Source organism: Phalacrocorax carbo, chromosome 3 (assembly GCF_963921805.1).
Source record: "Phalacrocorax carbo chromosome 3, bPhaCar2.1, whole genome shotgun sequence".
NCBI classification, from domain to species: Eukaryota; Metazoa; Chordata; class Aves; order Suliformes; family Phalacrocoracidae; genus Phalacrocorax; species Phalacrocorax carbo.
The window spans coordinates 106,463,150-106,483,590 of record NC_087515.1 but is presented as its reverse complement, the minus strand read 5'-3'; the positions used below and the strand labels follow the sequence as shown (position 1 = coordinate 106,483,590).

Sequence of the window (20,441 nt, the reverse complement as noted above, 5' to 3'; positions counted from 1 at the left end):
AGGTCATAATGAATATTTCAGTGCATTTTACACCTGCATGCTAATTAGATTTCACAGGACTACCGTGAGGTAGGTAATCCTCATTTTAACCTTTGAGAATGAGAAATATGAAGAAGTGATAGTCAGCTCCCTCAGCTGAAGCCATATATTTAGAAGTGTTTCATTTTAGATAGTAAAGTGATATGCCAGATTTTAAGCAGATCAGCAGTTCTGAACAGTGGAACACCTTTAAAATTTTGGGAGCTGGGAGCAAATGTGGAACAACAGGAGCAGATCTGTGTTGAAATGCCAGTGGATGTTGCCAGTTTGACTTCTTTAGCTAAAACCTAAACTGAAATTAAAAAGCTTAAATTAACAGTGGCCAAAGTCCAGAAGAATTAATGTTTCATCGGTTCTTCAAGCTTTGACATCAGCATTTCTTAGAGACAAGGTTGAATATTCAGACTGCTAGCACTGGTTCCTGAATGGGAGCCTAGATTACCTATCTCTGATTAGATATAAAGAAAAACTTTTTCTCTCTGAGTGTGGCTAAATATTGGAACAGGTTGCCTAGGGAGGTTGTGGAGTTTCCATCTTTGGAAACATTCAAAATCCAGCTGGACACAGACCTGTGAAACCTGCTGTACCTGACCATGCTTTGAGCAGCAGGCTGGATTAGAGACCTCCAGAGTCCCTTCCAACCTCAGCAATTCCATGATTCCTAGTTTGTTCTGGAGGTTTGGTGAATGCATCTCTGCTTTCCCTGACAACATGCTGTTGCTTACACACAGAATTTGTGCAATCTGAGAATCAGGGGACAGACTTACTGCCAAAGTCCAGTTAGGGATCCAAAATCCATTTCTTCTGACAGGTCTAATCTGGGCACAACCAAGACACGTAAAGGAAGGACTTCTAACAAAACACAAGGATAGTGACTTTTCTTCTAAAACAAGGAAATTATTTTTCATAGTAACAAAGTTTCTAGAATACGCATTGTGAAGATGTGAGTTCATTTTCTTCCTTAGCCTGTACAAGGTCAAACCCCGGTCTTCTCAATTCCCCAAATTGCGTTCTGAGCAGCAGGCTGTAAGACAGTTTGGAGCAAAGGCACTTTTTTCTTTGTTGAAATGCTCCACAAGTTTGATCCAAACACTCTTTAACATAAAATTCACACTAGTCCAGGGGCTGTAACTAAGCTCCCTCATTCCAGGTAAGTGCCTGGATCATGAGGCTGCAGCACACCCTTTCTTGTACATGAAGTCCCTCTCCACTAACCAGCCCTCCCCAGGCAATGTGAGTGTGTTGTGAAAAGGCCACAAATTACAAAAAGAGGAGGAGAGCATGCCAGTTAGTTTATCAGCCCTAAGGCTTTTCCTTCCCACTGCAACCATTATTGATTAGAAGGTGAGCAGTAACATCTCCCACTTCCACAGCCATTTCATCATGGAAGAAAAGAATAAGGCTGCTTAGTTCTTCGCAAAAAGATTCTTAATTTCTTCTTCAGAAGATGGTGTTAGGCTTTGAATGGGAAATGACAGAAGGGCCTCTCTGCTGTACCTGTAAGCAGGTACAGTAAACCCAAGAAGGGAGAAGCATTTGAGTTTCTTCTTCATGCTTCACATTTTGGTTGCTAACTAAAGGGGCCTCTTGGTTCCTTTTGGATGCTACTCTGAATGAGCTAGCTCTCCTAAATGCCTTTTATGGGAAATTTAGGGTCCTACCTAAGGTTCTGGAGTTCACTATCAGGAACAGCTCCATAAAATGTAGTAAGTTTTAGGTACCAGGTGCTTTGACAAAATTGGCCCTAGGTGACTAATGTAAGATATTACACTGAAACAATAGCAGAACAATTAAAAAATCCCAAATTTTCTGAACCTGGTTTTGCTCCTCACAGAAACAGTGCATGAAATTTATGAAAGACACTCATCATTTTCTCTAATAGTTATAACCAAATCAGCAGCCGGTGACAAAATTAAATGAAAAGATCCAGACCTTGTCAGCTCATTGTTCTTACAAAAGGAAATTCATATGGTAATATGCAGTCTGACTCCTGTGTGGATAGAAGCTGCATATACAAGAATTCATGTTAATATCTAGAACAGGAGGAAGGCCTTTTTAGACATTATAAATATCAGCACTCATGACTATATGCAAGTGGATAATTAGGGTAATTATTCCCAATTAGCAGCTGCAAGCCCTGCAGATGGGAATTTTAGGCACTGGTAACTATTGTAAGAAAGCATTTCTGCAAGCTGCAAAGCCCTTTTCATGTTTTGGAAAATATACATTTAATGACCATCACACATGCTGTTAAATATTTTTGTTAATATTTCAAAATAAAAATCTTTCTTGAACTAGTATAACATTTCTGCTTTTCTTTCAAGCTATATTGGGGTCTGAGATGGCCTGGATTTGGAAAGATTTTGCAAAGTATTTAACCTATCAACTAAAGTAAATGATGAACCAGGCTGTACTGGGACTCAAATTTTGCTTCTGTTCTCAGTCCATAAGGAAAAACAATGTCAAGGGCCCTTTCACTGGCTTTTGAAGACAGCAAAAGGACTCCAGGAAGCCTTCTGAGAGAACACATTGTCAAACTTCCTTGCCAGGTTCTAGAAGCATTTTCCCTGTGTTCTTTGTATTCTGCTCCTTAGAATGGCTCAAGGGTAAAAAAAATACATATATTTTAATTGTGAATAATTTTTTTTTCAATCGTAAAGGCTTCTGAGATAGTCAACAAGTTACTCTGATCAGAAAGGGATTCTTGGTGTGTTTTGTATACCGTGAGTACATCAGAAGCACAAATGGAGAAGGGCTTCTTCAGTTTTAGCTTTCATGTGGATTCATTTAACTGATGAATTCAGAAAGCTAAGTAAATGTAATCAGCAAAAATAGTAATGCACATAACTGTAAGATGTGTCCCAATGAAGCTCCTTATCACAGTGAAGAAACTTAATTTTTTAGATACTTTAATGTGAAAAAAAATCAGTCGTTCCTATCTTTTAAAATAAGATTTCAACTTCATTCAACAAATAAGCCCGTGTTTACTCATTTAAATCCAGCCCTTATCTAGTTATTTGAACATGGAAATTCAGAAAAAAAGAAAATTGAGAAACTAGTCATTTTTTACACTTGAGTAAGTAAAAGGTTATTGATCAATGTCTTTTTAAACTTTCTATTTAATTATCTTCAAGCTAAAATGAAGGAAGAAATTTCAAGACAAAATAATTATTCTATGAAAAAGTTATGAGTTTTTAGAAAAATAATATTAAGACTGAACATAATAATTCAGCTTTAGTACAGAAAATTGAACAGGACATCTTGCAGTGGGCCCATGTATATGCCAATAAATGCTTTTTCAGCATTTGAATTTTGTTTTTAGCTATGCTGACATACAAGTAATAGAGAACATTTAGAAGTGAGAGTATGTTTCTTAGTATAGCTCTCTAATTCAGGTTTTTACAGTTAATAGTGTTGCCAGCTGTAGATTAAAAAAAAAAGCTTAAGAAAATATATTTATATTGTATATTTTGCTTCAGTCTTTACTGCTAAGGCAGGCACTCAGGCATCCCAGACCCCAGAGGAGAGAGAAGAAAAACTGGAGATTTTCTCCAGATGGAGAGATGGAGAAAACAGAGAAAGAAAGACTTCCCCTCAGTTGAGGAGGATTTGGTTAGAGATCATTTAGGTAAGCTGGATCCTCACTAATCCATGGGCCCCAATGGGATGCACTCACGAGGGCTGAGGGAGCTGGCGGATGCTGACACTGAGCCACTTTCCATCATCTCTGAAAGGTCATGGAGGACAGGAGAGGTGCCCGAGGACTGGAGGGTAGCCAATAACACTCCAGTCTTTAAAAAGGGCAAGAGGGAGGACCCGGGAAACCATAGACCAGTCAGCCTCACCTCCATCCCCAGAAAGGTGATGGAACAGTTCATTCTGGAGGTCATCTCCAGGCATGTAGAGGACAAGAAGGTTATCAGAAGCAGTCAGCATGGATTCACCAAGGGAAGATCATGCTTGACCAACCTGATAGCTTCCAATGACAGCATGACTGGCTGGGTAGATGAAGGGAGAGCAGTGGATGTTGTTTACCTTAACTCCAGCAAGGCTTTTGAACACTGTCTCCCATAACATCCTCATAGACAAGCAAAAGAAGCATGGGTTAAATGAGTGGACAGTGAGGTGGACAGACAACTGGCTGAACAACAGAACTCAGAGGGTTGTGATCAATGGAGCAGAGTCTGGATGGAGGCCTGTCACTAGCGGTGTTCCCCAGGGGTCTGTGCTGGGTCCTGGCCTGTTCAACATATTCATCAATGACCTGGATTAAGGGACAGAGCATGACCTCAGCAAGTTTGCTGGTGATACCAAACTGGGAGGAGTGGCTGATCCACCAGAAGGCTGTGCTGCCACCCAACGAGACCTGGACAGGCTGGAGAGCTGGGCCGAGGGGAACCTCATGAAATTCAACAAGAGCAAGTGCAAGGTCCTGCACCTGGGGAGGAGCAACCCCATGCACCAGTACAGGCTGGGGGCTGACCTGCTGGAAAGCGGCTCTGTTGAGAAGGACCTGGGAGTGCTGGTGGACAACAAGCTGACTATGAGCCAGCAATGTGCCCTTGTGGCCAAGAAGGCCAACGGTATCCTGGGGTGCATGAAAAGGAGTGTGGCCAGCAGATCAAGAGAGGTTATCCTCCTCCTCTACTTCACCCTAGTGAGGCCACATCTGGAGTAGTGAGGCCACATCTGGAGTTCTGCGTCCAGATCTGGGCTCTGTAGTTCAAGAAAGACAGGGAACTACTGGAGAGAGTCCAGCAGAGAGCTACAAAGATGATCAGAGGACTGGAGAATCTTTCTTATGAGGAAAGACTGAGAGACCAAGGTTTGTTTAGCCTGGAGAAGAGAAGACTGAGGGGGATTCTTATCAATGCTTATAAATATCTAAAGGGCGAGTGTCAAGAGAATGGGACTAGACCCCTTTCAGTGGTGCCCAATGACAGGACAAGGGGCAATGGGCACAAGTTGGAACACAGGAAGTTCCTTTTAAATTTGAGAAAAAACTTCTTTCCTGTGAGGGTGCCAGAGCAGTGGAACAGGCTGCCCAGGGAGGTTGTGGAGTCTCCTTCCCTGGAGACATTCAAAACCCACCTGGACACGTTCCTGTGCCCCCTGCTCCAGGTGTCACTGCTCAAGCAGGGGGGTTGGACGAGATGATCTCCAGAGGTCCCTTCCAACCCCTACCATTCTGTGATTCTGTGACTCTGTGTGATTTTGGAAGTCTGGCTATTACAAGTATCACTACATGTAAATACCCTTTAGGTCTCCTAGAATCTCAAAAATCCTTCCTACAACATCAATCTCATACATACTAGATCTTAGAAAAGAAATGAGGATCATGTATCACATTTACAGGCTTCAAGTTTGGGAAGATTTTTCATGCTCCCTTTCCAGTCACCACCCAAAGCTGAGTAATATGAAAAGTTTGTTCCTTTGCATGATCTAACATATATTTCACTTAGATTCATGCCCTGTCCTGTTACTTCATATGAGAATATAACTCTTTTTTTTTCCTGATATTTGTCTCTAACATTTTTCTGATCTGTGCAGTGTTTCATCTCTTCTTATCTGACTTCAGCTTCAGCTTCTCTTTTTTCTCTCCTGAGCATGTTTCTTTAATTTAATATCTCTATCTTTACTTGTTCACACTCTTTTAAAACTTTATTTCCCTCTTAATCCTTTTTTTGGGCTCAGAGCACCAGGTCTGTTCACCTGGTGTGTGGCTAATTCATGTATCTTGAAAGGGCAGTAAAGATGACAGGCAGATCATGTTAGTTATTTAAATCTGATCTCCAAGACTGCTGAAACCAAAGGGAGCATTAGCTTCATCTCTGCAGTGAAGTCTGTCGGCAGAAGGTCTCAAATATGTTTGACCTGAAAGTCCTTATTAGACATCCTGCTTTGGAGAAACTCCTTAATGTATGTTTACCTGGAAGTTTACATTTATAGTATATTGGTAAATTATGCTGTTGTACTGTTCAATATATATGAAGCCACTATGTTTATAAAGATTTGAAGCTGCCAAGTGCATCAGCCTTGGACCACTGATGTATTCTGTCACATCCTTCTTTTTAACCATGAGCCATTATAGTGGATTTCAGAGAGTTGCTTATATGCTTAAGTGTGTTTCTGGATTAGGACCAGAGGACTCAGCACCCTGGAAGATTAAACAAAAAGCAAAGAATCAGCAATACTGACAGAGACAGGCTTGCTGAGTTTATCCATAAGTCTTAAAACAAGCTTATTTCACTTCGGATAGGACAATCTACTCCTGCACTGTTCTCTGCCGATTTGTGGCGCAGAGAGATATCCATCCAACAGCTGTGGATTATCTGACTACCAAGCTTACTACTCGAAAAACCACCTCAACTGCATGAAAGCAGTCTCAACCAAATGTATTAATAATTAACTGTGTTCCTAATATGTTACAGCCCCTATGAACTATTTTGCAGTTTCGGACAAATCATCACATTTGCTTTTTTTTTAACCGAAGTTTTCTGTGAATCAGAATCCTATGCATTTATGCCAAAATCACAGCATAGTTTAACTTAAATACTTCATTCACCTTCCTGAAAAGCAGCCAAAGCCCCATGTAAGGAGGCTTGGTAAAAGACTCTGAAGTGCTCAGCTTTCAATGAGTTTTGTGTCTGAGACACCTGATCAACCTACTATTTATCAGCTGAAAATCTGTATGCAGACTTTTAAGAGGTTTAACTAAGCTAATTCCTGCAATTTAGAGCATGTCTACTACTAGATGTTGCAGCGCAGCTCACAAACCATGATTGTTCCTTAGTTCCAACATTCATAAACTGAAAATTTCCGATCTTGAAGTTGGAATTAAATTGCCAAATCATTTGTGGACCACAGAAATTTCTTTCTAAGTGATCTGTTCCTGAAGAAGAAAAAAATCATGACTTGTCTTTGTAAAATGAAAAATTGAGGCAAGTATTTAAATATATGAAAAGAATAATGCACATTTCAGGTGTGTGTTTTATGGTCTCCATTAGGTACCTCAGGATGAATGGGGAGGATACCCAGCTGGTGGGAAGGACGAAGAGATCCCCTGCAGAAGAATGAGAAGTGGGAGCTATATTAAGGCCATGGGAGATGAAGAAAGTGGAGACTCTGATACTAGCCCCAAGACATCACCAAAATTAACGGTTCGACCAGAGTCGTTATTAAAATCCATTGGACAAAGACCACTGGGAGATCATCAAAAGTAAGTTTCACTATACCATGTCTTACACCTTTCTGACAGTTCCCATGACTTGGTAATTTTCTTTTGTCTCTTACTGGTTGTGGTCAGTATCCATGAGAAAATACGATAGTGTAGTTAAAAAGCTGACTTTTGTGTCTTTGTTTTAAGGTAGCTACAGTGTCTTGTGATTACTGGATCTGCCATCTACCTCCAACCGTGTAACAGACCTGCTACTTCAGAAGGAGTTTGTTATGTTTACTAAAGGGAATACATCCATATTTTCATCAAAAGCTTAAAGTTCTGAATATTTCTTCTCTAGAAGGATTGTTTTATATTATAATTCTTTGTTATTTCATTGCTTTCTCTGAAATAGAAAATACACTTTATTATATACTAGGTGTAATAACAAATACATAGTTGTATCATATATTTGGCATCTAACACCCTTTTAATCAGTACAGTGTATCAGCTATACTGTATCATACTCATTTAAACACATTGTGGAGGGGTTTGTTTGACTGGGGTTTTTTACTGATATTACCTACAATATGGCCTATTAAATAACTAAAGCAAATTTTAAAACTATAAGAATATAGGTAGTTATATATATTTTCCAATAGTTCTTTATTTTCTCTCCTTTTTGTCCTTTCAATATATATATATATATATTTTATAACTAAAATATACTTCTGAAGACATTTCAAAGCAGTAGCCTGATTTCAAATCTGCAGCTTCTGTTAATGTGACTGTTTCTCACGGTTTAGAAAATTGATCTTTTTGCCTGGGAGAAGTACATAAAATGAAGAAATTAAGAGTGAAACCTTTGATCAAAGGTTGTTTATTGTTCTGTAGGTAATACCATAGTGACTCACCTTTTCATAAAATAAAATAAAACAAAACAAAAACCTTAGGCAAAAATCCTTTTGCCTTAATTAAATTGAATTATTTAGCTTGTAATCTGGAAGAAAACCGTCAACATTCACTATTACCGAAGAGAACAGTTTACAACTATATTGTCTCAGATAGCTTGCTCACATGTCTCTGCAGGCTCAATTCAGATGCACAAAGGCCGATGCTTTTCAGATGCACCATGAGCTGCTGCAAGATTTCTGAGATACCATGAAACAAGACTGGCAGGTCTCTGCTTTTGATTAGCAACTAAAATCCAGGCAGGATACCTTCTGGCATCTCAAAGGGTGCCGGAGACCTATGTTTAGGCAACTGAGCCAAGTTCTGAATGTGAACCTGAAGGATTTGCTACAATATTAGTTCTGATGATGAAACGTGGCCTATGACATAAGTATTGCTGGCAGACCTGTACCTGGCTGATTGCTAAAGCTGAAGAGATGAGCTTTTAATGACAGTGGTTAGAAGCAACATTTCAATTTTTTATATCCTCAGTCATTGTATCTGGGCTGAATTTTGGGTTTGAGGCACACTGGCTACATGGACTGGTTCGGTCTGAATTTGTGAAAGTCCCAGGAAAACAAAAAAAAGAGCTGTTAATTTTCAGCTTGTGATTCTGTGTCAGTGGGAGTAGAGGTCTTTCAGGATGAGGAGCCTGTAATTTCTCAGCCATGGTGGAGACACGTGTTGTGAATTCTGCAGTCCTAGATTTTCTCATAAGTGAATCTGAAGGCTGTGGGACCTCCAAAATGGCAATTATCCTCATGGGATAAGATGTGCTGAGGGAGAGTGATTTAATGTTTGTGGCTTGTTAGGAGTGGCCCTTCTGAAGGCAACAGGGATAGAGGAGATAGTCGACTTATTCAGACTTCCACACATCGACCGGCTGTCTTCCTGCTGATAAATTAAACATTTCCACAACACAGACCTGAGTACAGAAACCTGACCATGTACACTGAAAAGGTTTTGGAGTGGTCCCCAGCAGACTTGCCACCTGCATCTATTAGCACTTTCCCAGCCACTGCCTGGCCATGTTCTGGGCACTGGTGTAGGCTAGGGATTGTTCCCAGAAGGTGGTTTGCGTATGGCCTTCCTGCTTTGGAGAGTATGTCATATCTATGCTAGTACCACAAACTAAAACCTTTTCTCAGAGACAGTTCTAACTTTCCAAGTACTGAGACCAAATAAAATATATTCTAGTCTGTTCTTTGTTTTAGACGAGGGTTGGGCCTTCCCCAAGTGAATGTAGATAACACCACAAATTTTCCAGCAAGTCACAGGTCTCAGTGCCTGCCCTAGACCCCCATAGCCTATGAACAGATCCAAAGAGCATTTAGACATAGGTATTCAAACAAAGGTTATGTTTCAAGAAAAAAAAGCCTTTCTAATCTGTTAAATCCTGAAGGCAGATGGTTACTAGAAGGTCAATACTAAATGGTGTGTCTTCTGTCAGTTTTCCATGTATTGCAAATGCACCACTCAAAATACAATTGATTAAAACACAGTGCGATGGTGATGCAGTATACTGGGGTTGACAGCTGTGCCTGTTCATGGTCCCAAAGGATTTAATGGCATAGTTACCACTAACTGCAGTCGGAAAAGGAAGCTTTCTGTAATACTGTGAAATATTATTAGGGGCTCAGTTGAGAATTTGTTGCAAACACTGCACTAGGAATAACTGAGCAGCCAGGCTGCTGCTGACAAATATCTTTTAAATCCTTGTTTTTCCCTTAAACTGAGGGGCAACACCTTGAATCTGCCAGCCTAACATACATGTTTTTTTCTAGTAAACTTCAGGCAGAAATGTAACAACTATTGTGGTTCTTGTATGTCTTCCCTGCAAAAACCTGCAAATTTCAGCAGCCCTTAAGCAGACGGAAAAATTTTTGTCTCACAGGAATACAAAGTGCTGATCCCAAACCTGGGTTTTAACCACAAGCCACCTCCTCCCAGTATGTCTCTGACTCCCTGTCACTGTGGTTACCTTTTATATCTGGTGGATTTCTGTGAAGGATGTAGCAAGGGATGATGGTTATGGAGCCTTCCTTCCTCCTCGGGCACAGCTCAGTAATCCCCATTGCATACCGAGTGCCCTTTGTACTGCTGATCATGCTGCTGAGCCAGAAGCCAAGGTTTTGAACAGCATTCCTGCACTTATAGCTGGGCTGAATAGCATTTCTGGCATGTATTATGAGAAATTGCATAATTCAAGATGTCAGCTGCATTAGCCAGCTTTTTAGCTTGTTTACCAGGTTGAAGGGAGCTAATGCACAGAAATAAAATGAGGCTTATAGTCTCTTAGTCCTCTGCTTGGGTGGACAGGATCACTGAGAACTGGGGTCTGACAGAGCACCAGTAAACCTTTAATAAAACCTGAATATTGATAGTTTTGGAGGTATAAAAACATGCATTGGCTGCAAAACGTATGTGGGTGGGTTTCATAAGAATAAGCCTAGTTTTCTACCACTATCCTGAATAGGATAAAATTAAAATTAGAAAAGCCTTACCTTAACCTTCAGCAGACCTTTGACATGTGTGCATGTTTCTTCTCTGAGTTTTATCAGGCATCTGTGCAAGGAGTTTTTTCCCATTTAAATTCTGTTTCTACTTTGAAAAAAGTAAATTTCTATTTTGTTGGTTTGTGTTGCTCAAAGATTCAGCAAACTGAACATGAAAAATTCATAAAGAATAAAAATGCATATATGTTTCCAAATAAATAATTTTATTTAATAACATACAAATAGGTAAATGTAAATGATTTAACAGAAGCATTAAAATTCTGAAATTATTTCTTTCAAGTTACTCTTAGAAAGGAGTATGTTTTACTCCAAGTGAGAATTAAAAAGGAGTGCAGGGCCTGACCACTGCTGTTTTACACAGATGGCGTATGCCCAACCACTGCCATCTGATCACCACCTCTGTCAAACTGCTAGCACAGCCAGCATGATCCCCAGCCCGCTTTCAGGATAGGCCACCTGGCGCTCTTCCAGATAGTGCCCAGGCATCTTTCTGGGACTGACCCTGCTGGATGCAGCCACCCTCTCTATAGGATAAGAAATTTTAACCATACGGGTCAGTTGGCCAAAAGGTCAGGTAATGGACCTAGCTTGTTTCTGAGTATAGCTATAACCTAAGTGACTCAAATTTTGCTGGATTTTTCAAAAATTAAATGCACCTAAATATCTATATTACTCAGTGAAGATAAATGCATTTCAATTCTTTCTTTGTGAATGCTGTTTCAAAAGACTAAATAGTATGTTGCACTACTTAGGCCTATAACATCAAGTCGAAGGCCAGTGTAATTTATTATCATTATTAAATTGCATTTGAGTGAAATATAATGCAATAAGGCTTGCTGTGCTGGAGACAGGACACATACTTGAATCTGCTTCCTTTCCAACTTTTTGCTTTCTTGGAACAGTGCCAGCAATCCCATTTATTGTGGAAGTTATTGTGACTCCCAGTAGTCCCAGGAGAAAAAATATTAATTTTTGTTTGTTTGTTTTGCATTATGGTTCTATACAAAATCTTTTGGGTGTCAGTTTTGGTATCCTATGAAAAATAACAGGTCTTCTGGAGGTGAAATGCAAGCCCTTTCAATTCAGTGCATTGTTTTTTGCCATGCTATGATGCTATTGGGGATGGAGTTAAACTGTGTTGGAAGGTAGTTTACAGAAGGTAGCTTGTAGAAGGTAGGTAGCATGCTGCTAGGCATTTTCATTTACAGTAAAGGTCAAAACATCTTAACAGTGTATGGAACTGGTAGCTGAAACAAAGGGAATGTCTGCCCTAAATAAGTTTTGGGCAATCCTGGAAAAGAGGCAGACCCACGAGATTTGTAAGGGTATCCTTCCAACCTAGTAGATGTCATTCCTCTGTACTTGTGACAAAAACAAGCAAAGCTGAGAGATGGAAGCATCAGAGACACTGGGACCCAGAAGGGAAAGCTGAAAAGAAAACAAGAATTTGGGACTATGTGATGGAAAAACAGTTCTATGACTGAAGATAATGTTCTGGTTATTTGATGCTTCTCATTTTCAGGAAAAGAGTACTTAATATACCAATTATGTAAATGAACAGGATAGCACTGTAGAAATAGCAAGTTCCTTTTTCAGTATCTCCTTTTTGAAGTGTTGCAAAAGACTCTGAAAACTGTCTAACCATTTAGTCAAAAGGGATAACAATAGCGTTTAGCCCAAAGTTAACAGAGTCTATTTGAAGATCATACTGGTATCGCTCATGCAAATGAATATTCGTGCTGTGCTGAAGTTTTCCATTATGCTCTGAAGTGACTCATGGGAAACTAGCTGCTGCTGAGGATGAAATAGGTTAAGCTACAAGAAAATAAAATTAGTGACAGCAATGTGTACTTTTGTGTTGTGATGCCCTAATGGCAGACCTTACTGTGGCAGCTGGTAGTCCAGATACCTTAAGCTGATGGGTGGGCAGACAGAAAGGCATGTGGGCTGAGAGGCAGTACAAAAATGTAAAATTTCAATGAGAAAGGAATTCTGTCATAGCACAAATTCTTTGGTGGACTGCCATAGTATCCTACCAGCGGCGCTTTGATTTGTCTTGCTATATTCTCCATCTAATTTTCTGCCAGGTTTTGGCCCCTCTATGGAAGTGAGTGGCTCAAACTCTGAGTCGTGTTCTCAGAGAAAGCAGCCATGCCCCCCTCAAAAGTTTAACACCTTTGCATTGGATGCTATCAAAGCCCACAGCACACTTGAAGAGCACAAGACATGTCTATATTTCATCCACTCTGCTTCACAGTCTGGTGTCTCAATGCAAGATCACTTTTTTCAGTAGTTTAAGTTAATATGCCTAAGTATGACCTGAAATGGTTGTGACACAAGTGTTTTCTGGGGTTATGGTAAACCCGATCAAATTAGTGATCTGAATTAAAAATAACCTTTCCCTGCCCTTCCCCTTTTCAGAGTGAGAGATTGCATCTCTCCGTGGCCACACTAACTTATGCTGACTTAAAGAATATCTGGACTATGACCCAAGGCATGTCCATATGTTCTGTTTTGGAGACTATTATGGCAACAAAAATGTTGCCAAAGCAAACAGCAAGGGGGTTAAATTACAACAAGAAGATCTGACAGCACTTAACTGCCAGAGCCCTTGGCTCAGCAGAAATCATGGGACAGCACAGGCTTCTCTAAGATATGTGGGAAATCTCCATTAAAAAAAAAAATCATACCATTTGTAACCATTTGTGTGTACCATAGCACACTTAAAACATGAGAAAGTGAAAACCAAATGAGATGTTTGGAAGGACTGCGCGAGACCAAACCTCTGAAAAAATCATCCCTCTTTGCCCATGACAGTGCCAACACCATATCGTTTAGTGTTGGACAAATTTGTGGGTATTTCTCCTAGAGAAATACCACTTGGTAAGTACGCAGAGAGAAGTCTTGATATTGCAGACTGTAGGTAATTGTGCACATGTGGAGGAGTGGGTGTGCTGCAAAAGCATCACAGATTGAGAGTTTAAGCACAGCTTCCTTGCTAAAGAAATTAATGTCCTATCTCAATGTTATCCATTGCTGCACACCAGTGATGCAAGCCTTTTTTAATTTTTAAGGGTAAACTTCAATTTACCATTAACTCTTCTTCTGCATTTTAAATTGAAATGGTTTTGAAGCCATTCCTGAGAAATATTTTCAGTAGAAGAGAGGGGGAAAATGTCTAGAAAAGCAATCCTCATCTTTTATATGCCTTTTATTTATCTTTGCTTTTTCCTCAATCTTCTGACTCTAAAAAGCCTCATTACACACTTCATTAGTAGCTTTCTGAGGCCCTATAGTGTAGTAGCATCTACTCAGAGCCTCTGAGGGGTGAAATTGGAGATTTACTGAGGAGAGTTTGAGGGCTAATTACAAAGCCTTATCAACTAATAATGCAATCAGTGGGCCACTGGCACAGTGATAGTGTTCTCTGCCGCAGTCGATGAGATCTGGGTTAGATTAGTCCACAGGGTTAAGAGGGAACGCTGATGAAGGGCAGCTAGTCATCTGGCTACCTAGGAAGCATCTTTTGCGGGGTCAAAAGACAGTCCCTGTTCTTTCTTCTTTTGCAGAATGATAGGAAATATCGTTCACAAGTGTTAGGCACCTTGTTCTCTTAGAAGTAGCATGGTGTGAAACCCAGGGAGTAATTGAGCCCAGTTCTCCTGCCTCATTGTAGCCAATACCAGCTTTGTGTTGTAGGGCTGAAATGTATTACCCTGAATTAGGGACAGAAAGGGGAGCCTAAGGCTCTGAACGAAGTGAAGAGTCTTCTCAGGAATAAAACAGGCTTTGGTCTGAAAGATACAATTATGTGATGTATTACAGTGAAAATGCAGTAAGATTCAGGCCAGTCTCGCAAGCACAAATACTGAGATCCAAGAGAAAATATGTTTCTTGCTTCTGGTGCTTATTCATTCTAGCTTTCAACAAATATGTTAGTTTTACTTTTCATTTGAAAAAGATCAAGAGCTGCTTTTCTCTTTTGTTTAGCTTTTAATAAAAACTAAATGAGATTATAAAGTACATGTGTGGAAACACTTCTTCAGGCAAGGATTTGAAAATTAAGATGCTTTTTGTTAAAAAGCAGAAATAATATATCTTTTCACTTCTCCCAATTCTACTCTATTTTTTCCCCAGGAATTAGAGTCTCATTAATATCTTCAACTTTGTCATAAAGTAACTTATTGACTTAAGACCTCTTGGCTTTACTGAGTCCTGATGGTCTGTAGTCTATATATGTTCTGCCTAATTATGATTTTTTACATGTGTACATGTGTATGTACCAAAAGCAAATAAAAAAAAACCCCTGAGATAGCTTCCTGAAGAAATTTACAAATATTTCAATGCCATAAAGGGATTTAGGAACATACATCCAATATTTGAGTTCTGCTTAGTTCATCAGACCCATTTACTGGACTGCTACGTGATGCTTTAAATGCCTCTAAGTTTTTGCCATAACATCTGCCTCAGTTTTGTTGTTGCTGACCACTTTGCTGCCTACTCTCCAGGGCAAGCTCAAAACAGGATATTGGAACAAGGCTTTTAAGATTAGCTGTATGTGCACATCTGTCATCTCTTACAAACAATAGCCCTGAGTTTAGGTTTCCCACATCAGACTTTTTTTATCACATGCACATTCTGCCTGATTTGGAGTACAGGCTTGATTGAGCCTACATCCTCTGTATCTTTGCAAGGAGTGATGAAACCACTAGACTGTCTAACTATTCCAGATGATTTCCTCTCATTCTCTTCTGGTTCATGTTGTACAAAATCCCTAAATACTTACTGACGAGAAAGGTTCTCTCCTACCAGTAATTAGTAGGCATTTCATAAGGAGGGAAACAGAAGTCTCCACCTCTTCCCTAACATATTCCTGTAATAACTCAAATGCTCAATATCTTTCAGGCACCTTTTTATAAAAAGGCTACGGGTCAATGATGAAATATATAGGCATCTTAAAAATTTAATTTGTCCCAAATTCTCATTTCTATCACTGATCAAAGAGAAGCTCCAGTCTGGCAAAGATTAGAAAAGAAATTCTTTGCTACAGATAAATTCACCAGATTTATGTGTACTTTCATTTTTTTCAAAGAATCAGACTAACTGTGCTATTCCGAAGGGAGAAGTGGGTTTAATGCCTATACTCTGAGTTCTCCAATGGGCTGCACACAGGCACTTCTGTGCCCCTTTGCAGAGCTCTATTGACTTCAGCAGGGATCTGCAGAGACACAGTATGCCTAGCAGCTGCTATACAATGGCACTGCTAGCTAAGCTTAATCATTAGATTCTGATCGATGAGTTATTTCATGTACCTACAAAGACATAGTTAAGATAGATCCAGACAGAGAAATGAATATCAATTGAAATGCAAATCTCTCAATAAAATAGGTTTTGATAACTTATGCTACCTTGCTAATCATAATGCACCTCCCTTTTAGGTGCCCAAGATGAATTCTTTTACAAATTTTATCTTTTTGTCCCAGAATGATACTTCTGAATTGCACATACTGATTTAAACAGAGGTGATTGTACTTTCTTTAATGTTCCCATTCATTCTCAGATTTTTGGACAAACGCAGGCATGATCATGAAAATAAAAAGGTACTATTTTAGAATATTACCATTCCAAAAATTAATTTGATGGAAAGTGGAATTTCTTTATATCTGATGCTTCCTTAATAAATCTGATAGACCTATTCAGAGTCAGAAGGTGACTTTTGCTGCAACTTTTAGAGGCCTGGGAATATTCTCATTCACTTTTGCTATCTTCTTGACCCAGGGTGCACTGGTGGCTAAACATTTGACAGAAAACAGGTACTCTGGGGAGTGATCATTGTTTTGAATGTGAGTAGATCAAGGAATGACCTTGGCAAGGGTATGGCATTTGCTGCATTGTTGGCATCATGTCCATACTTTTTTAAGCAAAGTTATTAAGTTTATGACAAAGTATATGATATAAAACCCTTATCAGAAAAAAAAAATACAGACTGTTAAAAAAAACACAGTATGACAGAGATCCCTTTCTCAGGGCTCATATACTGCATGTTCCCACTAGGGTTGTCTTGACTCTCAAGTACTGCTGCTCAGGAATCTGAATTTGTAGGGACAAGTTAGGGGGTTTCTTCATTTTGTTTTGACTCTGGCTTAGCTGTATGCTGTAAAATCATGTCAGTCTAAATCTGGCATTTTGAGGTATCCTAAAAGTGAAACCATATTGTTTTACTATCATACATACATTTTCACCAAATAACAAAAAAGATTCGTCTTCTGAGAAACGTGCAGTGGTTGCATAAGCCACGGTACAGTACTGCATGTTGTAAGTCTGGCTTACAGTAATACTCGTCATACAACAATGACAAGAGCCTTCAGGAAACATGCCACAGACATTCCCAGGTGTTCATCAGCATCTGAACTCAGTGATGACAAAGCATGGCTGAGTGCTGCACAAAGACAAAGACCAAGTGTGTGGTGGAAGGTGCTGTGATACAGACCGCAGCAGGAGTGCCTCAGATTCCCCGGCACTATATGCTGAAGTCACCGGGCTGCTTCAAATGTGATCCATGGTCTTATAAACTTTCCAAATGTTATATAAAACAATGAAATGCGGGGAAAAAAAACATCCAGCGTTAGTTATTTACTGTCTTTAAAGTAAAGAAAGCATCCTACTCCTTTTAAAAATACACAGTTAATAGAGGAGGAAATAAATGGCTAAATAATAGATGGCTAAAGATGAGGAAATTAGTCCTTCCCTTAGCATTAGTTAATGCTTGATTGCAGCTATTGGATTAGCTTCCATGATTGTTTCTTTCTTTAAAACATGTTCTAAATAGCTCTCTAGCTTTACAAGTCTTCCGTTACAATGACATAAGTGGGGAAAAGATAAGGAGATGCAGATGTGCTCTTCCATCTCCTGAAATCTCTTTAAAATATTACCTAATTCTTTTTGACTACACTGTAAGTAAACTTAAACGTCTTCCTCCATTTTTACTGTACTGAGTCCTCTTAAGGTTGGCTACAAGATACAGCAAATCACAGATGGAAATTAATTTTCTGGAGTCAAAAGTGTAAAAAATGTTATCTTTTTTCATTGTCTTTTTTTTTTTTTTTTTAGCGCATCTTGTTGCTTGTAGGGCTAAAGTAACAAGCATTTTCCAGCAATTATTTTCCCACATTCTGCTCTTATATTTCAGTTTTGGTGAGGTGTGGGCAAGAATAGTTCCTTTCTACAAGAAGGAGAAGAGTTTGTGTTTTTGTGGAAGCCAATGTCCCTAGTGAGGGAGTAGAATTAGATGGCTGTAGTAGGGGTAAGCTGGACTCTGCTGACAGATAGGGGTGTTAAGGCTACTTTTGCAATCTGCAGAGGACAGAAGTGGCCAAATGCTGGCTTCTGTGATGGTGTTTTGGAAGATCTTGAGCAGGACAACTGTGAACTGGGAATTAAGAGGATTCTAGGGAGCAGTAAAGATGAGGATCTGGGTTGGTCAGGAATGAAAGAGAGCTATACTTGGGGGTTTTGGTAAATGCCAGTTCTGGGACAGGAGGAAGGGGCAGCAGGGCATATGATGTTTGGATACAGAGGTATGAACCTTTGCAGACTAAAGGAATGCAAGAAAAGGGAAGCTGTGATGCAAGACTCCTAGAAACCTCTAAGCAGGGACTCTTTTTCTGTTGTTGTTTTTGGACTGCTGCCTCTTCCCTTATTCTTTATCTATGCTTTTCTGTTGGAATACGCAACCTAACCTCTTTCCCATTCTCTGTATATCAGGGTGCCATACTATCCCAGATACACTATCAGATATCTATCAGATATGTTGTCCCAGATAAGCATGCCATACTGTAGTTCACTTTATGTGGTTATAATATGGTGTTTTGTTTTCCCTGAATACACTTTGGCAATCTGCTGAGCACTGAAAGTGCTGTTGCAACCTTAACTGTCTTCACTGGGAGTCCTAAAGCTTTGCTTTTAGAGTAGAGGTTCTCAAGAGCTGCAAGGTCATTACCAGGGACTGCCTCATTCCTAAAAGTTTCTCTAGGTTTTAAGCCTTGCTTGCAGCCAAGATACTTCTCATTAAATTTAAGGCCTCTTCCTAGCTGCCCTGGACTTGCCCTAGCCAATGGAAAGGGGAAAGCAACCCTTGAGGGCAAAAAGGCTTTTAAAAGAAAATCCATTCCTAAGATCTTTCTGTTTGGAAAAACAAATGGGAAGAGGACTGACATACCAATTTAATTTTTCCTGTTAATCTTGTCTTCTTCCTCCTTTTCCATAGTGCTGAACTTTAGAATTACCTCTTTGATGTTAATGTGTATATTTGTGTGTGGTCCTGGAGATGAAGTGTCAAACCATCTCATGTGCTCATGCTTGTCTTGCCCATCTTCAGTGATCAGCTGAGATATAAAATCATCTACTGCAGAGCATAAAACTATTTTCTTTTAGCAAAGTGATAGAGCTGTGTGGTGTTTTGTTCTTAAGCTTATAGATGGGGTGGATGTCATTAAAAAGCCAGCATTTACCAATGCCACATGTGGTGTGTGCTTTGTAGCTTTGTTGACAAGCATGAAAGTTCCTTGAGCAACAGATAATGACATTTGAGAGCAACTTCCTGGTGTAACTTTTGGGCCTATGGCATTTTGGTTCTGGATCATGTTTGTAGTGACATCATAATTTTTACCATGTATTGAGACATTTATTCTAGAAGATAACTTTGAGTGTATATCTTAGAAATGAAAACTAATCTTTCTTTTTATCAGGAAAACTTTAAAGTACTAATCAAATGAATGTGAAATTGCTTTTACAACATAACATATGTATTATTTCTTTTATTTTGCTACAGTCCTATGAATCAATTGCTCTCCTCTGATTAATGAAGAATTATTTCACTATCAGGTGATGTCCAAACACATCCATCAAAACTCAGCTGGTTAGCAGTACCATGGAATGCTAGGCTTCTTCCCCTAATAAATTATTACTGTAGAAATTGTTGATTGTATTCAGTGATAGCAATACCTCACAAGGATAATGAAATACTAGGTTGTTGAGCATTACTTAGCAAAGGAGACAGTTATTAGGAGAGAGTTTAAATTAATTAATTTTTAAGCACTTTATTAAAAAATTAATAATTTATAATTTAATTCTATTGCCTCTATCTTTTCCTAATGTGGCCAATGTTTTAATGACGAAACCTCAAATGTCTCTTTCACAAACTGCTTCTGAACTCAGAATCCCAGATTTTACCACCTGGCGACAAGCAGAAGGTTCAGAGGGGACTCATCTAACTGTTTTGAAAAATACTAAATTAACACTACCAGACAGATTTAGTAAAGCATATGCAAAGAATTAGAATGACACAAAGCAGGTGACAGTCATCAGCCTGATTCCTCTAGAGGAAAGGAGGTTTAGTTACATCCAGCAACTAAATATAGATAGGGAGGCTCTACACCACTTCGCCTAATATATTATATTTGTCTTCATACCTATGGAAACAAAAAAATGCTGCTACAGTTCTTGTTTTCATCATCTAAAACCAAATTAGACCCACTATCAGACAGCTATCTTAATCTGCAAATCAATTAGACTGTAATGACTGACTTAACCTCTGATCACATGCCTGCATCAATCTCAATCATTTTCATTTTGGTTTTAGCAGTTATAGCATAGTTCCTACATAGTTCGCCTCTGTCTTGAAGTTACAGAGGTATTCTGTAGAAGGTACTAAATAAAGACAGGAAGAAAAAAATGTTTGCCCTCCAGAGAAATTTCTTAAGAGTTAAAAAAAAAAGATG

The 20,441-nt window shown here is 39.2% G+C and overlaps 1 protein-coding gene across 1 annotated transcript in view; it reads left to right on the top strand.

Moving 5' to 3' along the window:
• DLGAP2 (DLG associated protein 2) overlaps positions 1 to 20,441 on the top strand; it is a 163,421-nt gene that overhangs the window by 79,814 nt on the left and 63,166 nt on the right. The window contains exon 4 of the mRNA XM_064447957.1: positions 7,047 to 7,258. Within this exon, the coding sequence (XP_064304027.1) occupies positions 7,047 to 7,258 (212 nt within the window). The remainder of the gene's footprint in view (positions 1 to 7,046; positions 7,259 to 20,441) is intronic.